This window comes from Mchenga conophoros, linkage group LG9, assembly GCF_057382185.1.
Source record: "Mchenga conophoros isolate Kocher_MC1m ecotype Shallow Benthic linkage group LG9, M_conophoros_male_GT1.1, whole genome shotgun sequence".
NCBI classification, from domain to species: Eukaryota; Metazoa; Chordata; class Actinopteri; order Cichliformes; family Cichlidae; genus Mchenga; species Mchenga conophoros.
Window position 1 is genome coordinate 5,757,424 of NC_140534.1, and position 26,694 is coordinate 5,784,117.

Consider the following 26,694-nt stretch of genomic DNA (forward strand, 5'->3'; position numbering starts at 1 on the left):
GCACTCTGGGAAACACTTCTGCTGGAGTAGATGTGTCAAGGTTGAGGGGGAAAATCATTATCTGCCATTATCACAAAGCAAGTCCTGGAATACATTTGGCATCACAAATTAATTAATGATAGATAGTAGCATGCAGGTTCTTAAACATTCATCTTAGTGTGTTTTTAACATTATGCGAGCCCTTCCGAGTCTCATCGCTCCCACACTATCCATGTTTCCTTGTAAGTACAAGAAAACTCACCTGTCTAGGAGGCTGCGGTGCAGAGGCACTAAACAGCAGGAATTAGATTTGTGTAATAAGTTTACATGTCTCTAAAGATATAAGGTAAGCATTTTAATAAATTCAAATGTGCCTGCTTACCTCTGTGATATACACACCGTTTGGGACCTTTTTTCCCTTAAAGGGAGCCATTCTGCTTTTTATTTTCCATCATATATATATGATGGAAAATATATCCTGTGGTGGATGCTTATAGTAACATGGCTGTAGTTTGTGATACTGAAGTCTTTAATTCACTTCAGTTTAATGTTATTTATACAGCACCAAATCACAACAACAGTCGCCTCAAGGCACTTTATATTGTAAGGTAGACCATACAATATGCATACAGAGAAAAACCCAACAATCATATGAGCTCCTATGAGCAAGCACTTTGGCAACAGTGGGAAGGAAAAACTCCCTTTTAACAGGAAGAAACCTCCAGCAGAACCAGGCTCAGGGAGGGGCGGGGCCATCTGCTGTGATTGGTTGGGGTGAGAGAAGGAAGACAGGATAAAGACATGCTGTGGAAGAGAGACAGAGATTAATAAGAAGTATGATTCAGTGCAGAGAGGTCTATTAATACATAGTAACTGAAGAAGAAATACTCAATGCATCATGGGAATCCCCTTTACAATAATGTATCTTATCCTATCTTACCTTATCAGTCTAACCACAGCAGTCTACGCACAATTTGCTTATTTCTGCCACTCAAACTCTTCTCTTTAAAAGTATGTGATATTAATGACAAATGCACAATAACCAGTAATTACCAGTAATTAATGGGTCTGAATGTGCCTTACGTACAATACATACAATGCAATGCCTACCATGTACATTTCTCCTGACACTTGCTTTAAATCTGATCTACAGTTATTTGTTTTACAGGGGCTGCATTTGGAAAACCAGCACATAATAACAAGCGCAGTTCAAACATTTTAGATTCCAGGTGTAATTAACTGTATAAGTTCATTTAATTTTCCCCTGCATGAAATAATTAAACTGGGAGCATCGAGATCATCACCCCCATGACACCTGCTGGGTTGTGTTGCTTTTTAATTGACTGCTGCCTGTACATTAATTGCCTCGTGTGGTCAGCTGATAAATTAATGATAATCAGCCATATGGTGTGAAATTATAATTACAACAATATAGAAGATGTCAGCAAGCCCACTTCCATACACACTACACTATGTTTAGACATCTTTGTGGGAACCTAAAATTGGCGTTTCTGAGCTTATGATTAGGTTGTGTTTGGGTTTAGGCATTCCTTTTGGAAGGTTAGGGAAAGCATTATGTCAGTTAGATGCCCTCACGGAGATATGAAAATGACTGTGTGTGTACCGAATAGTTTAGTGCCATAGCACGTTTTTGCTTGTTGTCTCTGAGTCAGAATTAAACATGGAGAAGCAGTATTTCATTTTTATGCTCTACATATTTGGAACAAATTCCCATAAAAATTGAAGTCGGGCTCTCAGGGCTGCAGATTTTTGCATTTGTGAATTTATTCATATCTCATACAGTAATGTTTTTTCCTCCTGTTTGATCTGTAATTTTTTTATGTCTTTTCTAATATCTGGTGTTTTTTAAAGTACACATATGATTTATAGTATTGCTCCACAATCCGATTCTCACCCGAGAAAGAGAAGATTACAGTTTAAAAGCACGATTAAAAAGACTTGAAAAGCTTTAAAGATCTGCATCGTCTACACTCATGTTATGATATCCTTTGAAGAACTGCGTAAATTCAATCCCAGCAGAAATTATACCTAATTTTATTACTGCACTGTGGCTGCAGAGTATTTTAAAGAGTCATCTGTGGGTTTGAATGCCTTATTGTCCTGCCTTATTTTTCTTCTTGAGATGTCTGGGGTTTTAGTTGGCAGTGTTATCTTTTTATCTTTCATCTTGGAAATTTATATTATTTATATATTTATAATTTAAAAATGTATAATACTTTTTTTAATCTACCAAATCTGTTTCTTTTTTAATTTACATGCTATACATGTTTTCTTTGCTGGGATGTGAATTATTGTCTTTTTCTCTACGAACACATTTCTGATTTTCAAGACAAAGTCCAGCCTCCTGTTGTTGCAACTGGACTTCAGGAAAGAAGTAATCTTTACACCTCTCCCTCCTTCCTCTCCTCAGTCGCTGATAAAATGAATAGCCAGCTGTTTCTCTTTCTTCTTCAATAGCTCAACCTTAATAGAAACGAGCTGACAGAGGGGCTGGGAATATGAAACCAAGAACAGGAGGGAGGAAGAGAAAGTGACACATAAACCTGAGGAGGGGGGATGGGTGAAACTGCACAGAAAGATGGGGAGATATCAGAGGACTGCAAGTTAAGCCAACCCAGTGTTGGTTACCCGTCTACATTCTTTGTAGCCATTCCTCTTTCTAACTTTCTCCCTCTCCTTTCTACACAGCAGCACAGGCTGAATACACACTCAGTCCTTCACATGTAGGTTATTTGCCCGTGTTTGCTCATTTATATTTAGAGATAATGAAGAGCTGCATGAACCAAAAACAATCAGTAGTGTAATACTGATGCATCACCAGGTTCTGTCCACCAGATGGCATCAGAGTAACAGTCCAAGCTCTGAGTCGCACTCAGACCATTTCAAGGTTACATTTCAAAGCTGAAAGGTTTTTTCCACTTTTCGTTCATTTTATATGAATTATTTTACTGATGTCGCCCAAAAACAAAGGAAAAGAAATCAAAGGCTGATTAAAAGAATTTGGACAATTTCAGCGTGACAATGTTTTTGTCTTGCTCCCAAACTTGAATATGGACATGCCTGTTCAAAACCACAGAACTCCCTGTCATGTTCTCAAACCAGTTGAGATGATTGTGTGTTACTGAGTTAAATTGCGCTCTCTCGTCAGTATACCTCTGCAGGTATGCCATTTGGACCAAGTGCCTTTCCACTCTCTATCCTCTTCATATCTCTGTTTACTTCCTCCTTACTCCGCTGCACTTCCTGACTCAGTAACTGTGCTCCATCCATCTTCCTCTTTCAGTTCAACTACAGTTCACTATAAGCCTTTGCCGTGTCTCTCTCTCACAATACTCCTGCCTATCTCCCTGACTGTCCTGCTATTTTTCTCTAACTTCTTCCTTTGAATACTTTCCTGTACTTCCTTTCCAGTACTTCCTCATTCCACCATCGCTTCTCCAAGTCCTCTTTCCTCTGTCCAGATTATACACCAAATCTTCGTAGTTTTCCTCACAACTGTACTTTCCGAGTCCTCTGGTTACTCTTCCCTAGCACCCAGAGCCTGTCTCAGCTCCTTCCTGAACTCTGTGCAACATTCTTCAAATTCCACCATTTAACCTTGGCTCTGCATTCACTCACTTCCTCTCCTATAGTCTGATGCTGTCTAGCTGCATTCTCCCCTATCACCACCTTAAAGGCTTCTGTGTTCTAAGTTGTAGTCCACCTGTTTGCACCTCCTTCAATCTTATATGTTACATCATGTTCCTTCTTCTGAAAGTACATGTGCACCACAGCCATTCCCAAAATCTTGTGAGGTATAAAAACACACGGATAACATTCATCAGCACTCCTTTGACACCACTGGCCCCGACAGATTCAATATAGAAATCTCATTCTTTATGATATTCATGTTCGATTACTCCAACCCTTCTCATTTATTCAGGCTTGGCTTTTAAGGGACACCTCACTCTGTTCCTTAATATCAGGTACATACTAAGAGACAGTGATCTCACTTTCTGGTGCATTTATGTGCCCCACATACTGCACATGAAGCACATGTGTAGGGACACTTTTACTGAAATTTGAATAACCCTGAAGACGAACCCTGAAGTCATAGAGGTATGTTAATAGACAAGCCTTGACACTGTTCCCTACCCACAAACCACAAAACATATGCTTGTGAATTTAAATCAAAATACAACTGAAATAATGATAACAGCATGGATAAATGAAAGATTCGACAGTAGGCATTCACTGTCTTTATGCTTGTTGTTGTAGAAGTGTTCCTGACTTGGAAAAAAATCACGTGCAAATTGCTCGGTGGAATAACTATAAAAAACGTAGTAATATGGGCAAAAATCACAGATATCTGTATAATAAACAGTTAAACACACTCATTTAAATTAGGTAAAGACCTTGTTTATTAACAGTGCACCATTAAACCAGCAGTGTGTACTATGACAGCAAGGTAGATTGGGTGTGTGAATTAATGCTGGTAATGCAAAATCTTGAGCCTGAGGTTTGCCCAGAGGCACTACACAGTGCAAGAAATGACCAAAGTAGGCATATCCCCTCTCACTGCAGCTCTGCCTCATGGCAGCTTGCAAAATAATCACAAAAATGTAACATATTTTTGTGTTCATGGATGCAAATTGTAACATTTTGTGTGTGTATGTTAGTGAAAGGTGAGGTGTCACTATGGCAACCAGGACAACACAGTCTTGAAAGATGTGACAGCTGTTACATTTTGACTTAAACCATGGTAATTTCTTAAATGCCACCCAGTAGATTAATGCCTAAACCTAACAAAACCACATACTTGTAATTAATGAGGTATTTGGAAATCATACAAATAATGTGTAAAAACATCTGAGACATGAATGACTTAAACCTGAGTGTGGTGAAAGTCAAGATGTCTCTAAACAACCAACCTCCTTTTAGACTTTTTCTTTGCCCTTTAAACACTGGATACAGCATGAGACTGTCTTCATGAAAAGTCAAGTTCAGGAATGCAAAATAATGTTGGGAAAGCTGTGATGAGGAACACAAACGATTTGGAAATTTGCGTCCAGCAAATCTCACTGTATGATCGCGTCACATTTGACCTCTGACCTCTGTCAAGTATTGCTGCCATTGTTTGAAATGACAACATATAGACATATAGGGAATTAGATATCGGGATTCTAAATATCAAATTACGTTTGGCTTCCAACATCTTCCTCAAGGTCAAATAAGGTCAAACTTTCAGTTCCTGCCCCAAGTGGAAGAGTTTAAGTACCTTGGGGTCTTGTTCACGTGTGAGGGAAGATCGACAGACAGATAGGTACTGCGGCTGAACTGATGTGGACGCTGTACTGGTCCGTCATGGTGAAGCGAGAACGAAAACGAAGCCCTCGATTTAGTGGTTTAGAGGGAGGTCAGGGCTTCTCTAGGCTGCTGCCAATGCGACCTGGCCCAGAAAAGCCGAAGAGGGCAGATGGATAGTTTGCATCCAAATATCACGTCACATTTGACCTCTGATCTCATTTTTACATTTCACATCTGCTTTCTCTTTAAGTTGAACCCATAAGGTTTTGTAGTATTGTCAAAAAATGAGCTGCCTAGTGGGTTAGAAATATACTGTAGTATAATATTATACAAGAAGCTCAAGTTATTTGTGTCCAGTTATTTATGAATCAACACCTATTATCCATTTCCTGCTCCTACATAATGTTTGTGTAATCAGAGTAAACACCCGTCATGCTGCCCTTTTCTGATTTTTACTGCACTACAAACTTCTTAAAGTATGTTTAAAAAAGAACAAGGAAAACAAAATGAATATACATAAAACTAAATACTCCTCAGAGAGTGTGGTGCCTTGGTGAGGCTTTAATTCTGTGAATGCATCCTGGTTTTATTTGAAAATGCAGTTTCTTTGTATTCTTACTGTTTGGGGGGTGGGTGCAAAAATTCCCTGATGAATTTGTATATTTTCTCACTTACAAAGAAATGATGAGCCTCTAATTTTTACAGTAGTTTCACTTTAATGGAGAGAGACAGAAAAACAACCAAAAGGTCTAGAAAGGAAAATACATGAAATTCTAAATTAATTTGCACGTCACTGAGTGAAATAAGTATTTGATCTTCTACAAACCACTGAGAATTCTGGCTCCCACAGACTTGCTGTGAGCCCACATGGCACACAGATTACGATCAGTCAATCAGTTACAAATCGTTAGCTTCATAGCATAAGTGCCTAAGTCATTGACTTAGTCAAATGACTTAGGCAATTATGCTATGAAGCTAACGAAATACTCCTGATGTCAATTTCTTATGTCTATAACACAAATCCATTTTTTCCAGTCCAACATCTCCACCACCATGGGCAAGACCAAAGAGATGTCAAAGGATGTCAGGAACAAGATTGGAGACCCTCACGAGGCTGAGGTGGACAACAAGACCATCAGCAAAAAACACTTGATGAGAAGGTGACCACTGTTGGTGCGATTATTCAGAAATGGAAGAAATAAAAAATGACCATTAATCACCCTCAGTCCGGATCTCCCTGCAAGATCTTGTTTCATGAGTACGAGCTCATCCTTAAGTTTGCCAATGAACAGCTAACTGATTCAGAGAAGGCTTGGAAGAGAGTGCTGCAGTCTGATGAAAACGAAATCTAGCTTTCTGATTGAACCGTCCATGTTTGGAGGAAGAAAAATGCAGAGTATGACCAAAAAAACCCATCATCCCCACAGTCCAAGCATGGAGGTGGAAACATTATGCTTTGGGGCTGTTTATCTGCACAGAAAGACTCCACTGCATTACACTTTCATTGGTAGTGCCTTCGGTGGCTCCCCTGAGAGTTTATGACGTCCTGCCCACTTCACCTGCGGCTTTATCAATGGTGTCTGGTTGCCAGGTCAACACTGGAAGTGTGTGGCTCAGGGAGACAGAAAGAGAATTGTATTTGGCAAATTTAAGTGACAAATGGTGACACTTGATAAACGTTCGCTGAAAAGACTGAAGTGGCCATAAATGAAAGCAAAGAATACTGCTGATTGACATACTACCTGCTAGTAAATACGTTAACGGCTCACCTAGGTAACCGGAGCTGTAGTCACTAGCTGGCAGCTTGAAAGCGACACTGCTTTACACGAAAACATTTTCAGAAATACGGGATTTCCAGCTTTCACTTGTACTCATCCTCAACCTGTATTCATATACATACGAAAATGTCTGTTCTGCAGGCACAGCATCGACAATGCGAACACGGTTGCCTGGGACGGAGTCGCATTTCCTGCTTGAACTAAGTTCCAGCTTTCCTTTCGTCTTTCCGTCTTTAGCTTCTGTTGTTTTGGCGGAGGGAGTAATGCGAGCGCTTGCTATCGCGTGCGCGTAACTAGGTACATGAGCGGAGGGAGTAGAGATGAGGAGGTAGCGCACGCGAGGCAGAAAACCCGCTTTCGGATTGGCTGAGAGACACTGGTACCCAGCTCAGTGAAGCTCGAGAAATTCGCCTCAAACGACCGGAAGTTCCACCGGAAATCGCATTCTTACATTGTCATGCAACAAACTGTAAGAAAATAATATTTGGGATAGAATAGATTTCCACACAAAGTATTACGTCACATTTCATTATATCAGATGAGCTGAGTTCGGAAAATACTGACCAAAAACTTCGCGGTATTCGGTTTTCTGGCGGCGTGTTTTGGCCGCATCCTGGGACGTGCTCGCGGTTGCTGCTAGCTTTACTTTGGTCCAGAGAAAGAGTGAAGGATGTGACTGAAGCCTCTTTCGCGTGCCTCATCGGCCCTGACTCACTACGCCGTTTGTGTACACTCCTACTGCACTTTGCCTACGAAATGGAGCTCGATGGAAATTAGCAAGCGTGTACCTCTTTGAATTCCCACCCTTACCTTTGGAGAATGATCCACCGGCAGGTTATTTTATCCCAGGTAGGTCGCCTCCATTGTTGCCTTAACGTTGATGTAGTGTCATATCCTGCCAGTCTCCAGCAGCGGGCCCAGCGTTCGGTAACCCGCATTTATGTCATTCTCTTCCGTGTGGAGGAAACGTTACGCTGAATTGTTTAAACAGTGAGTGATTTATTGTAACAGTACATAACGTCAGCAAAAATATCAAGTACATAGCCGCAGCATTTAGACAGAGTGCCTTTTCAGAGGCGGTTTACTTTAAAGCCAAACGTGTTTCCCCAGTAGCTTAATTTTCTATTGCTGCAAGGGCGTAACATCCTTTAAAGTTGTTATTTTGTGTAATAAAACATCTAAATTGAGACTGTGTCAGCTGTATTACACGTGCCGAATTGAAGGGTGGCGACTGCTGTATGAAGACATTAAGCCATGTTTCAGTGAAAACCTTGCCCTTCTCTGGTAAGCAGCGCTGCATTAAATTAATTAATTTCTTGAATGATGTTTGGCGTGAATGTATTGGCGCTGAAGATGTCGGGGCCCTACAGCGTCGCACTGAGTTCTTCCTCCTTATTTGTAATGTACCACGAGCAGGCTATACAAGAGAAAGGCTTACCCCCTCCGGTCTTTGTGCGAGGATTCCCATCCACAAAATCCTCTTAAATACTGGAGCCACACATGATCTGTGTATTTCCTTTTGTTTGCTTCTGTTCTTTGGAGACATGATAATAATAATAATAATAATAGAAAAGGTATAGCCACGAAGGGATGCATATCACCAGTGATGGTGTTTGTCTAGCTGTCAAGCTGCTGAGTAAATTGTGACCCACATAAATCCCTGTAACAATGGGGAAAAGGCAACGTTTACTAGGTATTGCACACTACCATTTGGTTCTTACTATGAACTCAGATCTTCCAGTATCAATAGGGCAAACCTATTTTTTGCTGGGTTTTCTGTTCCGCTTCTGAATGGATGCCACTGATTTGCCACCAGCTATTTTTAACATATTCATAATTATGCACATAGGTATGGTTGGTACTAATTAATGGTGGATATTCTCATATATGCAGTATTTTTGTTGTATAATGTCAATGATGTTCATAGTTCCTTTAACTGCATGCAAGTCTGCAGTGGTTGGCTATCACCAGAGGTGAACTCAGGTTGTTTATGATGAATATGAGAACCAGACCCTGATGTTTTCATGTATCACCCACTCCACTGTAAGTCACACAGGGCTGAATAATGTTTCTACTAGAAAGCCTAAGAGGTTTGAGCACATCTTTGTGACCTGAGCTCTGAAGATAAGCTTTTTATGTTTATCTTTCTGTGGGCATTGCAATAAGTAAAACGATAAGCAATTTGAAATTGACAAGCACTGTTTTCTTTGAGTGGTTCACCTTCTTATGCTAAGAAATGTTAATCAAGCAGGCTCAAGTGAAAAGGATTTTTCTAATGGATTGTCAGATTTAAAGCATGATAAACCAGAAAAGCACTTTGTTATTTTAAGGGAAATCCCTGCTTAACCAATCCATTCTTCTGTTTGATTGGGGTCTCTGATTATTGAAAAAAGCATAATCATAATTATTTCTCAGTTATTTATTTTGATTGTTAGTTAATATTAACATTCACCAGGTGGATGTTGAACTACTTGGGGGTAGGGTTAGGTTTCATGCGAACCAAGTGTAGTTTCAGAAACCTGAAATTAATTGTTTTCAAATGAATTCTCTTCCATGCATTTTGGCTTTATAGATCTTCACTTGTGAGATTACATTTGGATACACCAGGTAGATGAAAACTTTGTTGTTTTGTTCCAACAGAACTAAACAATGAGTGACTTTTGGCTAAGGTGAAACACTCATTTGATTTAAAACACAAGACAGAATAATCTCATAGTGAAAATAAAAAAAAATTAAGCACTTTACCCAGATTTTCTTTATTCATAATTAAATGTAACACAAGTTCTGATCCAATCAGCTGAATGTTGCATTATCTTTACATAATTCAGCATCATTGTGGATTGCATATGTAAAAACATATTAGTTACACTGGCAAGAAGAAAGTCAGATTTATCGAGAGAATTCTGTCAAAGCAAATAGAAGTGCAACATTTTCTGTTTGGCTGGAGAGAGGCCAAGTCAGGTCAACATGTACAGAAAGAGGAGCAACACAGTTACTGTAGCAAGAGCAGGTTAAACATGTCTTTGTCTGCTCATGCTAACTGTCATGGCAACTCGGATACAATCAAAACAACACCCAATATGGGAAAATGCTGTTGAGTGGTGATCAGGTAATGATATATAATAATTAAAACTACCATGATGTTCCTGCCACAGCTGGCTGCCTAACATTATGTCCTGACACCTGACAGTTTTTCAGCAGAATAAATGACAACATAAAAATTGATCTAAGCAAGCAGGAATACTGTAAATAAGCCAAACAATAGTTTAAAAAGAAATATGAAAAATGGAATAATTTAGGATAAGTGCAGCAGCTTCTGCCACTTAGCTGTAATGTAATCATTTCATACTTCAGCCTGTTAAAAGACACTGCTTAAATGTATATGCAAGAAACAGAAGAGGCAGATTTCCAGTAATAAAAGTGTACTTGATAGAAGACTATCACTGCATGAGAAGTGTAGCCTGTAGCTTTTTTCATTCAAGATGTTTAAAGGACTAAAGGTAGTTTAAAGGTTTCTTTTTAGTGAGTTTTGCAGAGAAAAGTTATACGCAGTCAGAAGCTCTACCAGCACTTATTATAGTTTGGTGAGTATCAAAGCTCACAATACAAAAAAACTCAACGTAAGCAACACTTACACTGTTTTCTAGCTGTTTAACCTTTCAAGTGAGAGAAAAAAGTGTGCAAGCTATCATAAAGTGGCCATTTACTGCATGATGACAGCAACTGCTGCAACCAACTAACTTGATTAATAAAGTGGAAATTGTTTGATCATGGATTATTTCTGTCTCTAATATGATTGTCCTAGTATTGCAAGCTTTAAACAAAAACAACATCTGCAATTGAATTGTGTGTAGTTGGGGACTGGTAAAGATTTTCAGTGTTTTCAGTTTTGTGTGTGTTTGTTAGCAGTCACTGCTTTGTGTCACTTGGTTTGATTTAGACAGTAGCGACAACTGTACAACATGTTTATCAAGTTTACTGGGACATTATAAGAAGCAGAGTATGCCATTGGTCTTTATTCCTAATGATGTAGCATAATAGCAGTTTTTTTGTTTCAGTCCTTTAACATCCCTTTTATAATTTTATCATGGCTAAATTGTGGATATTTTAATATTGAACGATTCAAATAATGCTGAGAGATAATTTGATTTTAATGACTTTTCTCATCTAAATAAAATATGGAAGGAATTAATTCTTCTTTATTCCCAGGAAAGTTAATTTGATTTTGTGCATCAAAATGGGCTGTGTTAAGTGTCTACAGAGGGAGGACCCCAGACTCATCCTCTTAAATAACTTGCGCTACTTTACCACTTTTAGCACAACAGACCCAATCTGATCCTCCACACTAGAGTTTTAAAGCCTGTGCTGAAACCAAGGGAAAAAAAGATACTTAATACTAGTGGTGCAACGGATCACGGTTGATCCGTAATCCGAACCGATCCCACTCCACGGTTCGGCACGCACGTGATCCGAAGATTCGATAAAGAAGAAAAAAGTATGTGTATGGTGCACGTGGTGGGTCTGTCAAGCGATAGTTATGGCCAGCGCTAGCAGTCCAAGTAGAGGAGCAGAGGAGTTTGCAGCATTTAAGCAGCCCTTTGCTGCCCAATCCGACCGGGCTAAAGCTATTACAGAAGCTGTTGGGGTGTTTAGCTGCAGACGGGAGGCCGTATTCTGTTGTGCAAAACAAGGGGTTTAAACTATGATGAACGTGCTTGAGCCACGCTATGATGCGCGTCTGCTTTAGTGGCAAGATCGTACCCAGGCATGTATGAGCAGGAGAAGATTAAAGTTATGGCTGAACTGTCCCAGGCATCTTCTGTTGCCCAACTACAAACGGGTGGACCTCCAGGTCAACGGAAAGCTACGTGACCGCTCATTATATCACAGCGGAGTGGTAGATATAAAGCCCTGTACTGCCCTATATTGCACCTTAATTAGTTTTTATATAATTGCGTGGAATGAGTCTTGAGTTGAATGTTTTTAACAAGCAAAAAATACTTAAAAAGTTAATAAGTAAATGTTAAAAAATTTTCTTTTTTTCTTTTTTGCTGATCCGAAAATTGATCCGATCCGTGACTTAAAACCGTGAGATTTTTGATCCAGTGCACCACTACTTAATACCATTTGCAATGCCACTGGGGAAAACAGAGCAAAAAATGCTGTTATTAAAAAAATGGGAAAAGATTAGAATAACACACGGTAACAGCACCATTTAAGATGTCTGACGTAGTGCAAAAAACATGCCAACCACGTTAGCATTTATGAGAACTCTTTAATTTAGTGTGAAACTGGAGCTTTACTGACCTCTCAAACTCCTTTATGAGGAATGCTTTGGGAGGTTCGTTGTGCTGCTTGACTTTGTTGCCACCACTTTGTAGGGTCATTTGCACAATATAATATAATATCAAATATGTTGTGTCTTGGTCCAACTTTTTAAGCAGCTGCCTAAAGAGGTCCTTTTTTACATGTGACTACGTTAGTAAATTCCATTCATTCTTGACTTTTTCTGTCTAATGGAGTGCAGATTGCGAGTGCTCCTGCCACACTTGGTGGAGTTATTTGTTTACATTTATATCGAACATCACCAGCTGTTAGTGTGTCCTCGTCTGTAGCTCAGTTGTGTGTTGTTTCCACCTTTAATGGGAACAATATCTTGCTAATTAATGCGCTTTATTGGAGGTTTTTGAAGTAGCTGTCTTTTTCGACTCATCGGAGGCTGACATGTGGCTCTTGCTCTCAGATATATCCCGGCTTGTCTTGTTGCTGCTGCGTGCACTATAGAAAGTGCATGGCGTTGCTATAGAAGTGATTGCAGTATGACATTTTCATACCATGCAACAATTTAAACCAGTATTATCACAGATGATGAGATATGGCACAGCCTGAGAAGACTATTGTTGGTATTAAGACTATTATAAATCGGCATGCTGTTATGATTTTTAGTATCTCACAACCCGTTTTTTTCTTTCTTTTACTTCTTGGATAACACTACTGCACACACAGCATCAGGGCAAACATAGCATGCTGTTTATGGCCTAAAAGTGTTTTTCCTTAAGAAATTAAACTGTGGTCAGTATTGTGGTAGACCTCAGTTTCATTAAGCTGTCTTTCCATTGAATTTTTAATCCCACAGACAAAAACTCAAGAACAATAAAAAACAAAACGAAACAAAAGCTAAATTTACTTTGCCAGCTTACCAGCTTTGTGTGCAAGAAACACTCATGTGGAAGGCGTTATTCTGCAGAATGGAAATGTAGGGACACAAACAGATCTTAACAGGAAGAACTAGTATCTGCAAGTTTCATTACGTGCAAACAGTATCAGTCAAAATATTCAATCCGCATCTAAAACTGCTGCTTGACAGTTAAATAACAGAACTGAAGTTGCATGGACTTACTCACTGGAGTTTGTGTACACCTTTAAGCATTATGGGAACTCTATTGTAGTTCTCAAAGTTTTTGTACTGTATATTGTAGCAGATACACTCAATGTTTGTGTGTCCCAAATACATGGGAGAACAACAGGAGTCTAACCTTCTCTGGGCAGGACCTCTTGTATCATTTCAGTACACTTTAGGTTTTTTCCTATTCTCAACTGTTATTGGCTACAGTACATAAAATGATCTCCAACAAAAGACATACATCAACACCAAACACACTAGACTGACACTGCAATGTTGTAATCAATCTGCAGATCTTTTCTCCTGTATTGTACTGTGTGTAGTTCTGTTAAATGATAGAGTAATTTGATGGAGTAACTCCAACTTACTTTTAAAAATAAAAACATTACATTATATTTAAACCAAGTTCAAAATGTCCTTTTCCCCAGCAACTGCTTGACATTGCTGGGAAAACCATTAGAGCTCCGCATTGATGGTATAGCCTAAGACTTCACTGCATCAGCAATCTGCTCTCGATCTGTTTAAAGTACAAATAGAAGTATTGATATTCGGTTTGTTATTAGGTTTTACCAAGAGCACAGGTCATGTTTCTGATTCAGAATTGAGCGGATTGTTACTTTGTATTAAGTCGTTTTAGCAATTTGCTTTGATTCTGTTTATAGGTCTACAGTACATTATTTACAGGGACCAGTAAGATCGACGGGTACATTAGCAAATGGGTCCAGTCTTAGTTTAAAAGCACCAGTGGGTGGGGGGGTCAAATTTAGCGCTGTTACAAAATTAATGGGTTTGGGTTCAGTTAGTGTTACAAGCTGTGCTGAAAGAATATTTGATTGTATGAATGAAACTTCATTCGAAAGTGACTATTTATTATGAGCCTAATACAAAATCCAATCCTAATCATAGCCAATGGCCAGTTTTGAGATGAAGTGAAGACTCTACTAAGTGACCACATTCCTGATGATAGTCAGGTCATCACTCAGATTAATACTAGTTCTGTAGTACACTGTGTTTTGCAATACTGTGTTCATGAAACTCATGAAACGTGTTCATGAAAATCATTATGTTAAGTCCATGTTGCTCTCATTGGTCAGGGAGCTCTCTGTTGTAGTGCTATCACAGTAAAGGCTTCCAAATCTCTCCCATACTGGACTGAATGTGATTATACCAGTTAATTGTGCAAATGTAAGAATAAGCAGGAAGTACAAGTGGGGACATTTCCTAGGAGAGTTTTGCCTTAGTGTAGCTAGCTATGGCACTGTACTGATGTGTAGCTATGAAACTAATGAGCACTGTAGGGATTTGAATGTGACTGTATAGTTTTTGTCTTCTCTCTTATTTGCATATGTGTGTCACACATGAGCATTGTTTTTTTGATGCATATGTAGTCAGTGAGTGTGTACTCAGTGTATCTTTAACTGTTAGTCAGGCTGTTAGAAAATAGAAGGGTGAGTAAGAAAATATGAACATAAGGTATCAGTGTGTTGGGATGTAATATTGATCATTTTTTCATTCACACTGACGTGCAGATATGACCTGACTCTCCAGTCGCAGATGTCAGACTGTCCTTGAGTACATAAACTTTTACTGTATTGTGTTTAGTCACAGAAATAGAACAAGTGCATTTAAAGATTTGTTGTTTATCCTGATTAATGGAAGAAAATTAAACTCTTGCTGCAGGCTCAATCATATTCTGTCTTATTCAAATTTTTGTCTCCCATTCTTTAACCTCTGGGCTGTTTTTAGCATAGCTGCTTTTCCTGTAGTAGGTCAGTCTGTAGTAGTCCTGTTACATCTCTTGGTCTTCTGCTTCTCATAGATACTCTGCAGTCTGGCCAGAGAGTAATCCTTCAATTTGCTTTTCATTTTTGGCAAATGGACAAAGTTGCAGGGAGGCAAATCTGGCAAGTGGTCCAGCTGGTGAGCAAAGTTTATGTTGGTGTTCCAGAAAAGGTGCCTACGTGATGTTTTTCCTGCTTGCCAACACCAGCTCTGATTATTTGCGGTAAGTTTCCTCCTCTAGCTAAGTGAGGATGTTACAGTGGAACTAGGGGCTGAGCTCACAGTGAAAAATCCTGCGCATAGTCCCGGCTTTATGACTGTGACATTGTAGACTTAGAGGCGAAATTCAAGCCAGATTTTGGAGAGTTACTGAAATTCGACTAGTTACATAAAATGATATGCCATTGCATGGCTATCTTTGGAGCTATTGTTGGGCTAATAATAAACACAGAAGCACTGAAATACTTTAGGGTGAGGGTTGAATTGTTCCTAATTACATGTTGGGGGTTAGTCTCTGGTACTTGATTGGCAAAGTTCTGTCGTAGGGCAGGAAGAAGACATGGTTTAATTGGATTCATTCTCCTTTTAAGGGGCTCTGCTGGGTGTGCTTGTGGGAATGCAGACATTTTGCAAACTTGCAGGGAGGCAGCTCTTGTGCTTGCATAATAAAGTTTGGTTGTGTATAAGTCAATGGGAAAATAACCTGTCACCTACGCAAATACTTTGCTGCTTAGTTGATGGTTTCATAGCTGGTGTCACATCTGATTGTTTATTTCATAAATTATTGCCATCAGATCAGGGTGTTGTTTAGGGTGGGCCTTAGGTGGAGACACCTGGGGACCTACACACACCTGAACTAAATCTAGGAGACACTGGGGGGTAAACTAAAAATAAGGCAAAAGAGTCTAAGAGAACTTGACAGAAACACTTAAAACAAAGACAAATACTAGACAAGAAACAAAAGGATACTGGAGATAATAAAAGAGATAATCGAAACCAATTTTAATATATCTGACATAAATTTCAATACAATTATTTTTTTTAAATACATTTTTTTTATTAAGGTGAAAATGTTTAATAATAAATATCAAATTTAAAAAAAAAGTATTTCACCCTCAGAATGTATATTTATTCAGAACAGTGCGCATGTATTCAAATTGTTATGTATTTAAATGGTTAGAACCTGTTACTCTGATGTACATAACAAAGTCAGAATAACATATCATGATATTTAGAATGGCCACATATCATTCCCTGTATTACTCTCTGTTGTCAATATAAAAAGTGGCAGTAAGTTTTAAATAGCTGTATATGGCATTATTAGCACTTTGCCCTTCAGATCAATCTGGTGACCTTAGAGGAGATGTTAGCGGTGGAATATGGAATTATATTTTAAATCCTTATGCATTACTTTCTATATTTTGGCTGTACACAACATTTGTTAGAATAATGGTTACAAGACTTTTTGTCAATGTTCAACTAATACATGATTCAGTAAAAGGACTAGATGTTATAGTCCCTGATAATGCATTGCTTTAAATGGAGAGAATCTTGAGGGATGGCTGTTATGAGGAAAGGCAGCCCAGAAACTTTACCAACGGGACACATCGTTGTGTGCCTCAACTTTCGGTCTTTTACCCAAGCTAATCTGCAATTTTTCGGTTAGGTTTAGTGATTAGAGATGTGATCTAGATTATCTTATTAAAATTTGGGACACATCGTCAGTATTCATCGGGTGTTTCGGCCATTATGACTAGACACCCTCATCCAAGGAGGCCCTGCCAGGTGTGTCACTGGTTTATGTTAAATTGTTATTTCTCTTCTTTCCTTTTTTTTTGTGTCTCCATGTGTATCTGCCCTGAGTAAGGCTAATCTTACGTTGTAGGCCACAGTCTTCAAGGTCATTAAGATGTAAGCCAAATTTCATAATCAGAATACTTTTTTAATCCCAGAGGAAATTATGTTTACATTTTAATGGATTGTTGAGCCCAATCTACACCTCTACAATGTTTTCTTTCTAAACTTTCTGAGCTTTCACCTTTACAGACAGACATTTATGGAAAATCCAAACCAAAATCGTAACTTCCATAGCAGAGGTAGAAAAAACAACAAAATAGTCCAGAACTTCTCAGAATCTCAGAAAACTCAGAAAATGCTCTCTTCAAGGCTGAACAAATGAGCATATATTAGTGTTTTGCTTCTACAAATCAACACTTTTTCCGCTGTTGCCCCACATGTGGAAGTAATGCTACGTTTTGCTTGAAACTGCAAGTTATTGTGTATATTGTAACACTAATGGTGTGTTTCCCTCAGTGCCTCGGGACATTTTATGAGCCAGGGTGGCTGTTTGCTTATATAACACAGTGATAGTAGGCCTGGGGCTGTGTGGAGAGCGAGGATCCGTGGCACTTTTTTGCTAGTCCGTTAACCCTTGGTTACGTAGAGTGACACAGCTACTGCCCAGTCATCCCATAATAGTTAGTCTTCATCCTATCTATTCTTTTACTGATATTTATTTTTTATTGAAGTTTCATATTTTCAGGTTGTGATGAATTCACAGAAAACAACATTCAGAGACTTCTTGTTAATTTTTGTAGGGTTGCTTCTCCCCTGCAGGAACACTGACCATGTGAACATCTGCAGATGCACATGAAAAGTGATTTTTGTTGTATGTGTTGTAACTGTGTTGAGTCTATTTGTCTGTTCTATCTGTGCTATATTTGTGTGTTCTCCATGTCTCTGTTTCCACTTGTTTCTCCATCTGTGCTTCTTTTCTTGAAGTATTCATATTTTTATCTGATAAAGATGAAGTATGAAAAGATGATGATGATGTTTCCCCCCCTAACACCCTACTTCACTTTCTCCTCTGCATTCACTGCTTCTGCTTTTTGTTTCTGTGGTTTGTAACACCCCACCGTTCTCCTCCCACTTCCCTCAGGTTTTGGTCTGCTTTGGGTTGACTGGTCATTATGCTGATGCAGCTCTGTAGTTTCAAGGTCAGTGCTCCCTCCTTCCTGCAATCACTCTCCAGCTTCTTTGTATGTGTACCTCCACCCAGCTTCTGTTGTGCATTTACGAAAGCTGCTGCAAATTTTACACACACACACACACACACACACACACACACACACACACACACTGGTTGGACGATAAAAAAAAATCTTATTTGTAAACTGTAAAAACTCCACAACTGTATTTTAAATAAATACCATAGCTATATATGATAAACTAAAACCTTAATTGACTCGACTTACAGCTTAAAGTGCTACAGAACAACACTCACAAACTGAAAACTTAAAACTTTGGTCAGTTCCAAAGAAATAAAGTAGTCATAGTACAAGAAAAAAAACTACCTCTACACGGCATCAGTTTTTTGTATACAAACAAACAGTTTTCAGTTATTGGGTAGAAACATTCAAATGTAAAGAAAGGAGAACAAAAACAAAACTGGCACCTAATTTTGGTCTGCTTATTCTTTAAACGGTACACCTTTGTTCACATGAAGTACAGTACTGTGTCGATAGAGTGGGCAGTGAGTTGTAATCAAGGTCAGTTACTTTAGTCAGTGCATGCTGCTCTGCTTCTTTCCTGAACTTTAAATAATCAATTCCCCAATTTCTCAACAATGTTGTCATCTTTTGAACCTTGGGCTGTATCCGCTGACGTCAGCAGTGTCAAAGCATCCTGTGGTCTCACTTGGAGTCCGGTACAGGCAGTTTTTCAAATTGGTAGAGTCCATATGAATTATTTTTCTGGCTTTTACCTGTACTGCGAGTCGAGTGTTTTCACCAGTGCATGAAACCACATATTTTTAGATACAAGTTTGTAATGGCCATTTTCTTTGTGCGTATTTATTACACGGCGTGCTGTGGGGAAAGGCCTGTTCTAATGTTTGAGTCTAAGGTTGATTTTGAGCACCTGACAGCTCTTTTTTTGCTTCTCCTCCCTAAACTCTCTTTGATTACTCTTTCACGTGATCCTTGCGTAGGTGGTAGAAGAGGTTTGTCGTGTTTGAGTCTGGGGTGGGGACCGGTTTCCTTCATAATTTGCATAGTACAGTTTTCTGGTCCGTGTCAGACTTTTCAGAACCATGTCCATGCTAGCCCCTCGTTTAGAAATAAGGTCCTCGTATTGTTTTGACCGGTCCTTCTGTTTGTCATCATTTCAGTTTATTTTGAAAAATCTCAACAGGATCTTAAGCTTTATTGTGAAAGGTTTATGTGGAAAATAAAGAAGAGGACGGCGGCTGGGTTTACCGCCGTTGTTCCTAACGGCAACGCGTGAAAACAGTCGCCTGTCTGTTTTAAATATAAGATAAAGAGAGAACTTTAAAAAATTAATATGGCAACTACAGTGTCCATCAAAACGATGAAAAAATATTGCCGTAAACAGTTTATTTTGCGACACCACGACACAAACAATAGCGTAAAATGAAACGATAGACGTTTTCATGTTATTTTGGTCAGCACCCTCTGTCCATAATAATGTAAAACTGGCTTCACTGTCAACAGTGAGACTAGTGTTGCAGCAGCTTTAAGTTCATGTCAGTTGACCTGAGTTGTTCCTGAACACCCTAACTAATCTGAGGGTCTTCTTGCAGACTTTGGCAAAGCGGTGACACATCCAAATAACTTGTACTCTCATACAGTTGTTTGGACTGATGATCTTGGAATCTGGAGTTGCTTAGAAATGGCTCTAAGAGACATTCACAACTTGTGTAAATCTGCAATCCTCGTTCATAGCTCTTCACTGAGCTCCTTGGACTTTTCCGTTGTATTGACAGTGAGTGCTGTCAAACAAATCCTTTTTATGCTGGCAAAGTTGTAGTTAATCATACTAACAAAAAGTTAATAGGCCTTGGCTTTCACAAATATAAAAGACATCATAGAACCTTCAGCACCACCTCTCTACAGTCTGTCAAACTGAAATGTTTCAGATCATCCAAAAATTCTAATATGAGACAAAAATAAACCAAGTAAATACAAAGAATGATGAGTGTGCCCATGTCTCCACCATGTTTGATAGATGTCATGGTATGCTGAAGATCACGAGTTGTGCCTTTCCTCCTCCATGCTGTTTTCTTCCCATCATTCTGGCGCAAGTTAATTTTTTGTAGAACTTTGCAGGCTCTTCCATTTGCCGAGGGTAACTAGTGGTTTGCCATTCTTGTAACCCTCTCTGTCTCTTGATTGTACACTTTGGACATCAAGTTATTTTTCTTAATCAAGAAAAGAATTCTGGTATCGCCCACATAAGTTTTGTTCTGAGTCTTCCAGGCCTTTTGGTGTTGCTGGATGTAAGTGATACAACAGAAAGAAAGCACTGGCCAGTTTTTGCTTTCTCTCTGATAGGTTTATTTTTATTTTTTCAGCATATTGATGGCCTCGGTGAAAACCTGACACATCCAAGTTGAACATTCAGAGTGCCCTACATATATTTTATTTGTGTGGCTGCCAAGGAATAATAGGCAGAGACCTAATAGACCTGACCATGAAACAGCTTGTACATCAGTTGACCAATTCCTGTTGAGACTCTGAAAATGTGGTTATATATCTCAGAATGGCTGTAATTTCTACTGTGATCCTACCATTACTGTAGGATCTGCTGTACAATATAAAGCGCCTTGAGGCGACTGTTGTTGTGATTGTGACTGTTGTTGCGCTATATAAATAAAATTGAATTGAATTGAATTGAATGCCATGCTTTTGTTAAAAACTGTTAAGAGCTTCAGTACAGAGACAGAATTACAAAAACTGTGTCATCATCTAACTGGCTCACTGTCAGTGTTCAAATGGGACCCACAAGCTGACACATCAGCATATTAACTTAGGGCACACAGACTTACTATAACTAAGAGATAAAGCACAGACTATACACACATAATAATAAGGTGAAGGTAAATTCCACGATTGTTTTTTCGATTGGAAGTGTCAAATTAGAAGAGCAGAGGCAGTGGTGCGTCCCTACAGTGGCACAGGATGACTGGCAGGCTGATTTAACACTGATTTAGTAGCTTGCATTTCAGCTGTTGGTCACAGTTAAAAAACAATCTGCTAAACGATTAACAGAATATTGCTGTGTTAGCAAACACAAGCTGCTCTGCTTCTAGCTGGAAGAAGATCTGTGTTTGACGTCAGTCATCAGACAACATTAAAATACATGACCGTTTTCTGTTATCAGCGCATCATCATTGCATTGTTGTGCAACTGTGTGATCGAGTTGATATTGAGGATATTTTTTGTTTTGGTGTCCACCAAGCTGCAGCATAAGAGAGAGCACTGACCACCATAGTGATCAAAATGTGTATAAAAACGTGAATTCAGTCACTTTATTGTTTTAAACAAGTTTTTGACAGATTTCTATTTTTTATTTTGTTTTTACAAAAGCCGGTCAAATAAAGTTATATTGTATATGAAAATGCACTTTTACATTTTAAAGAGGCCACAAATTTTCAACCACTGTAGGTACTTCGTGTTTTTGTAGCTTTGATTCTGCTAAAAGCTTCTTTCTGTGTATGTCGTTGCAGAACTTGTACCAAAATCGGTTCCTGGGCTTGGCGGCCATGGCATCCCCAACTCGCAGCAGCCAGACCCGCCAGCGCTGTAAGGATGCGGTTCGGCACAGCTATGGCCCTGAGTCCTTTGCTGTCAATGGCCTGAACCAGGATGCTTTTATGTTGGGACTGTCACGCTCCACCAGCGACACTGATCTGGTCTCTCCAGATGCACGTTCCACTCTTACCATCAGCTCTTCCCACTACATCATAGGCCAGTCCGAAGACCTGGTGATCACATGGGACATCAAGGAAGAAGTGGATGCTGGAGACTGGATTGGGATGTATTTAGTTGGTAAGATGTCACGTGCTTTGAGATTTTAGAGTTTTAAATATATTGACTCTGAAAGTAGTGTTAAAAAAATCTTATTTGTTTTTGTACAGTATGCTACTCTGGTTTGCTGTCCTCTGCTGTGATGGTTATCACGTCATGATTTTAGTGCCATTTGTCTTTGTTTAAAAATGGCAGCATAAGTCCCAGAGGTGGAAAATAAATCAAAGATGTGTGTAAATAGAGAGCACAAGTGGTTAGTTAGAAACTGGATATTACAGCATGCACAAACCACTTGTAGTCATTTACCTTACTTACTTTTCTGTATGTATTTATGTTATTGTTTGACTAATGGTAACATGTAGGCTTGCTAATGAAGCTTTAAGACACAAAGCAACAATGTAACTTCAGTGCTCTTCTCTGAAAAAGCTGATAGCTCTGAAGTCTGTGATATAGATTTTCATTCAAGCAGGCATGTCATGCATCAGGTAGTCTGTTCTAGATAGGCAATATCTGCAAACATACAGTCACATTAAAAACAAAGTACACCCAGTTAATTCCAAGGTTTTACATATCAGGCAGGTCTTAAAATGAGGTAAATACAACCCGAGATGAGCAACAGCACATGAGCTGTTATGTTAGAAGAAATAATTGTTGTATTATTATATCATAAATTATTTATTTAATAAACACTAAGCCAAATGCAGACGCAGTGAGTGAAAAATTATTTACACCCTATGATTCAGTATCTTGTATAACCACCTTTAGTGGGCTGTAACTTAAATAAAGTAACACTTTGGGAAACCTTCTGGTACACAGAAGAGTTCGTGGTGGACATGGTGGTGTTGTTAAAATGACGCAGCAAGACCACGGGAGAGCCGTACGTAAGCGAAGGATCAGAAACCTAAAACTACTTAAGCATTGTTTAAAATCAATAGTGGGCCAACATTTCTCCACAACGATACAACAGACTGGTACATTCATACATAAAGCGCTTATTTAATTTTCAGATGTGCTAAGGGCCAAATAATCATGTCCTGATATGTAAAACCAGAGTTTACTTTATCTCAAAGCAAAGGATTTCCACTTGTCCAGTTGTATAAGTGAATACCAGTAGTTTCAGCTATCATTTTATTTTGTTGCCAATACATTACAGAAAGAAATTCAGAAGCTTGGACGTGCAGTATGGTTTGAGCTCTCATTCATCTCTCTTTCCAGATGAGACGTTATCGGAGAACTTTCTGGACTACAAGAACCGAGGCATCAATGGATCTCACAAAGGACAAATAGTCTGGAAAATTGATTCTAGCTCCCACTTCAGTGAACGTGAGTAATAAAAAATGTTTTTTTTGTTAATATAGGGAACACTTTGTCTCTAAGAAAATGTGAATGTCTTTCACCAAACAGCTCACAATATAAAGTAAAACAAACGATTCCACGTCACTCACGTTATATTGGATTTTTGGGGGGAATTGTGGACATACGCAGTCAGTCGTGTCAAAAAGGTAAAACTTTAGTGTTAAACTACAGTCAAGATGATATTAGCAGCTGGTGACTTGTGACCCAAATGAAAACAAATATCTCAAACAAGCACGACTCTACCACCTGCTCCATATGACAGGCAAAACATAGATGTGGCTTCCGGTCGAGTGAACGCTGCCGCGCTTGGCTGCCGCTGCTCACCGGTTATTATTATTACTATTACTATTTTTATTATAATTTTTTTTCAGTTGCTGACGACAATGTGAACCAAGTATCTAAGGCGCAACCCTGTTTTGACTTGTTTTCGCAACATTTGCGGGCTCCTATTGCTTGCGCTGCAGCTGTCAGCTGGTTGTTCGGTCCTTCCGTTTGTGTTCAGTGCTCGGCCCTGATTAAGATGCGGCTCCACAGGGTGTTGGTGTGGCTCGTGCTCACCTGGGTTTTTTTATCCATCATTCATCACCCGGCGACAGCTCTTCTCCAGTACTCTGCTACGGATCTTTTGCGGCTCCATTTTTGCCTGGCTGTCTCTCCACCTGTGGCTCTATACTTCTACCCGGACATCGCCTTCCAGCCCCGCCACAGGTATATCCACCGAGGGCTTCGGCGGAAGTTCAATATCAGTGACACTAACTCAATATTGTCCATCTGGTGAAAAACTCGTTGTCCTCCCCGCAAGACTGACCGGGCTGTCGACCACAATGTGCTGGCCCACCTGGCTAGATCGACTAAGCCTCCTGTCCAGCATGGTAACTCCAGCATCAAGTTTGGTCTATTAAACCTCCGCTCTCTCACTGGTAAGGGACATCTCGTCCATGATCTCCTCTGTGATTGTAAGTTGGACTTTCTTTGCTTGACTGAAACATGGCAACAGCCCAATGACTTTGTTTCTCTCAATGACTCCACTCCATCTGAGTTTGTTTACACCTGTCAACCTCGCATCTCGGGGAGGGGCGGAGGTCTCGCGATAATTCACCGGAGGCACTGGAAAGTGCTCCCTGTCTCTGCCCCTCCCTCCCATCCATTTGAATACATTGCACTGCAGCTCCCTGGATCTACCCCCACCATCATATGTACTGTTTATCGGCCACCTAAGCCAAACAAGGAGTTTTTAAATGAATTTTCTGCTCTTCTCACTCATTTCACTGTACTTTCTCCAAATCTGATCATTGCTGGTGACTTCAATATTCATATGGACAATGATAAAATCCCTCTTTCTTTCCAGAGATTTTACCTCCTGCCTGGAAAGTTTTGGGCTTCTACAGTACATAAAATTTCCTACCCATTCTAATGGTCATATCCTGGATTTGGTCTGTTGTTCTGGCATTACCCCCACCCATTGTAAAGCCACATTGTTTCCCCAGTCTGATCATATGTTTATTTCTTTTGATGCAAACATAAGCGCTTCCAAAACCTGTATCTCTCGTAATATCACTTTTAGGAAGATTAGTAACATTAACCCAGCTGTTTTTTCATCTGCCGTCCATGACCTTCCATCTATCCACTGCTCCTCAACCCCTCATGAACTCGTTTGCCATTATAATGTCAACCTTCATAACCTTCTTAACATATTTGCTCCCCTTAAACATCGAACTGTCTCATTGCGTCACCTTAAAGCTAAAGAACGCCAACTCGAACGTCTATTCAAGAAAACCGGACTTACTGTACATAAAGAAATGCACAATGATCATGTTCTGTTCTATAAGGACTGCATTGCCTCAGCCAAATCTGCTTACTACTCTGGTTTAATTAGTTCTAATGAAGGTAACTCCAGGTCCCTCTATTCATTGTTCAGTAAAATTACAAAACCTCCAGACACATTCCCCTCCCACATGTATTCTGTTGATTTTTGCAACTCTCTTATCTCTTTTTTCACTTGTAAAATCTCAGATATTCACTGTCAACTTAACTCTTTAGGAGCTCCTGACTCTGAAGTAGACTTCCCGGTTCCCCCACTGTCTTCCTGTCAGTTATTTTCAAGCTTTACTGTTCCCTCCATAACTGATGTGTCTAATCTCATTAAAAAATCTAAGTCATCCACCTGTCAACTTGACCCTCTCCCTACTGTGTTAGTTAAAGCCTGTCTTCCCTCTTTAGCACCTCTCATAACCAGTATTATTCATTCCTCTCTGAACACTGGGATTGTTCCTGAAGCACTGAAAAAGGCTTCTGTTATCCCAACTCTCAAAAAGCCTGGTGCAGACCCCAATAATTTTGATAATCTTTGCCCTATATCAAATCTCCCCTTTATTTCAAAAATTCTTGAAAAAGTTGTCGCCGCCCAGCTTCATTCACATCTCAATGACCATAATCTGTATGAACCATTTCAATCTGGTTTCCGCCCCAATCATAGCACAGAAACTGCTCTGTCAAGGATTACCAATGACCTTCTGATGGCAGCTGATTCTGGCCTCCTATCCATCCTCATCCTTCTTGATCTTAGTGCGGCGTTTGATACCATTTCTCACAATATTCTCCTGAACCGGTTAGCTTCCATTGGTATTAGTCACACCCCGCTTACCTGGTTTACCTCCTATCTCTCAGACCGCACTCAGTTTATCCAATTTAAATCCCATTCTTCAACTCTCTATCCTGTTTCTGCTGGTGTGCCCCAGGGTTCAGTATTAGGGCCTCTTTTATTTATTATTTATATGCTCCCTCTTGGTATATATATATTCCGAAAATACAATATAAATTTTCACTGTTATGCCGATGACACCCAGCTCTACCTTTCTAAACCCAATTCATCCCTCCCACCTACCTCCCTCTCAAACTGTCTTATTGAGATTAGATCCTGGTTCTCCTCCAATTTTCTCAAACTTAACAGTAATAAAACTGAAGTTTTACTTGTTGGTACACCATCTATCTTAACCAAATCCCACAGCTTTTCCATTAACATTGAAAGTTCTCCCACCCTTCCTTCCCCTCAGGTTAAGAGTTTGGGTGTCATAGTTGATAATACTCTTTCATTCCAGTCTCACATTAATTACATAACCCGGTCTGCTTACTTCCATTTACATAATATTAACCGACTCCGTCCCTTCCTTCCTCCCCATGCTGCTGCCATCCTTGTCCATAGTCTTATTACGTCCCGTATTGATTACTGTAATTCCCTCCTATTTGGTCTCCCTGAAAGGTC

At 39.5% G+C, this 26,694-nt stretch overlaps 1 protein-coding gene across 4 annotated transcripts in view; it reads left to right on the top strand.

The window, feature by feature from the left end:
- The first annotated feature begins 7,566 nt into the window (after window positions 1–7,566).
- hecw1a (HECT, C2 and WW domain containing E3 ubiquitin protein ligase 1a) overlaps window positions 7,567–26,694 on the top strand; it is an 89,140-nt gene continuing 70,012 nt past the window's right edge. For 2 of the 4 annotated variants that reach the window (XM_085286194.1, XM_085286196.1), the window contains exons 1-4: window positions 7,567–7,913; window positions 18,188–18,245; window positions 21,776–22,097; window positions 23,292–23,399. In XM_085286194.1, coding sequence (XP_085142320.1) covers window positions 18,219–18,245; window positions 21,776–22,097; window positions 23,292–23,399 — 457 coding nt within the window. In that variant the 5' untranslated portion in view covers window positions 7,567–7,913; window positions 18,188–18,218. The remainder of the gene's footprint in view (window positions 7,914–18,187; window positions 18,246–21,775; window positions 22,098–23,291; window positions 23,400–26,694) is intronic. The other 2 variants (XM_085286193.1, XM_085286195.1) reach the window with 1 other exon arrangement.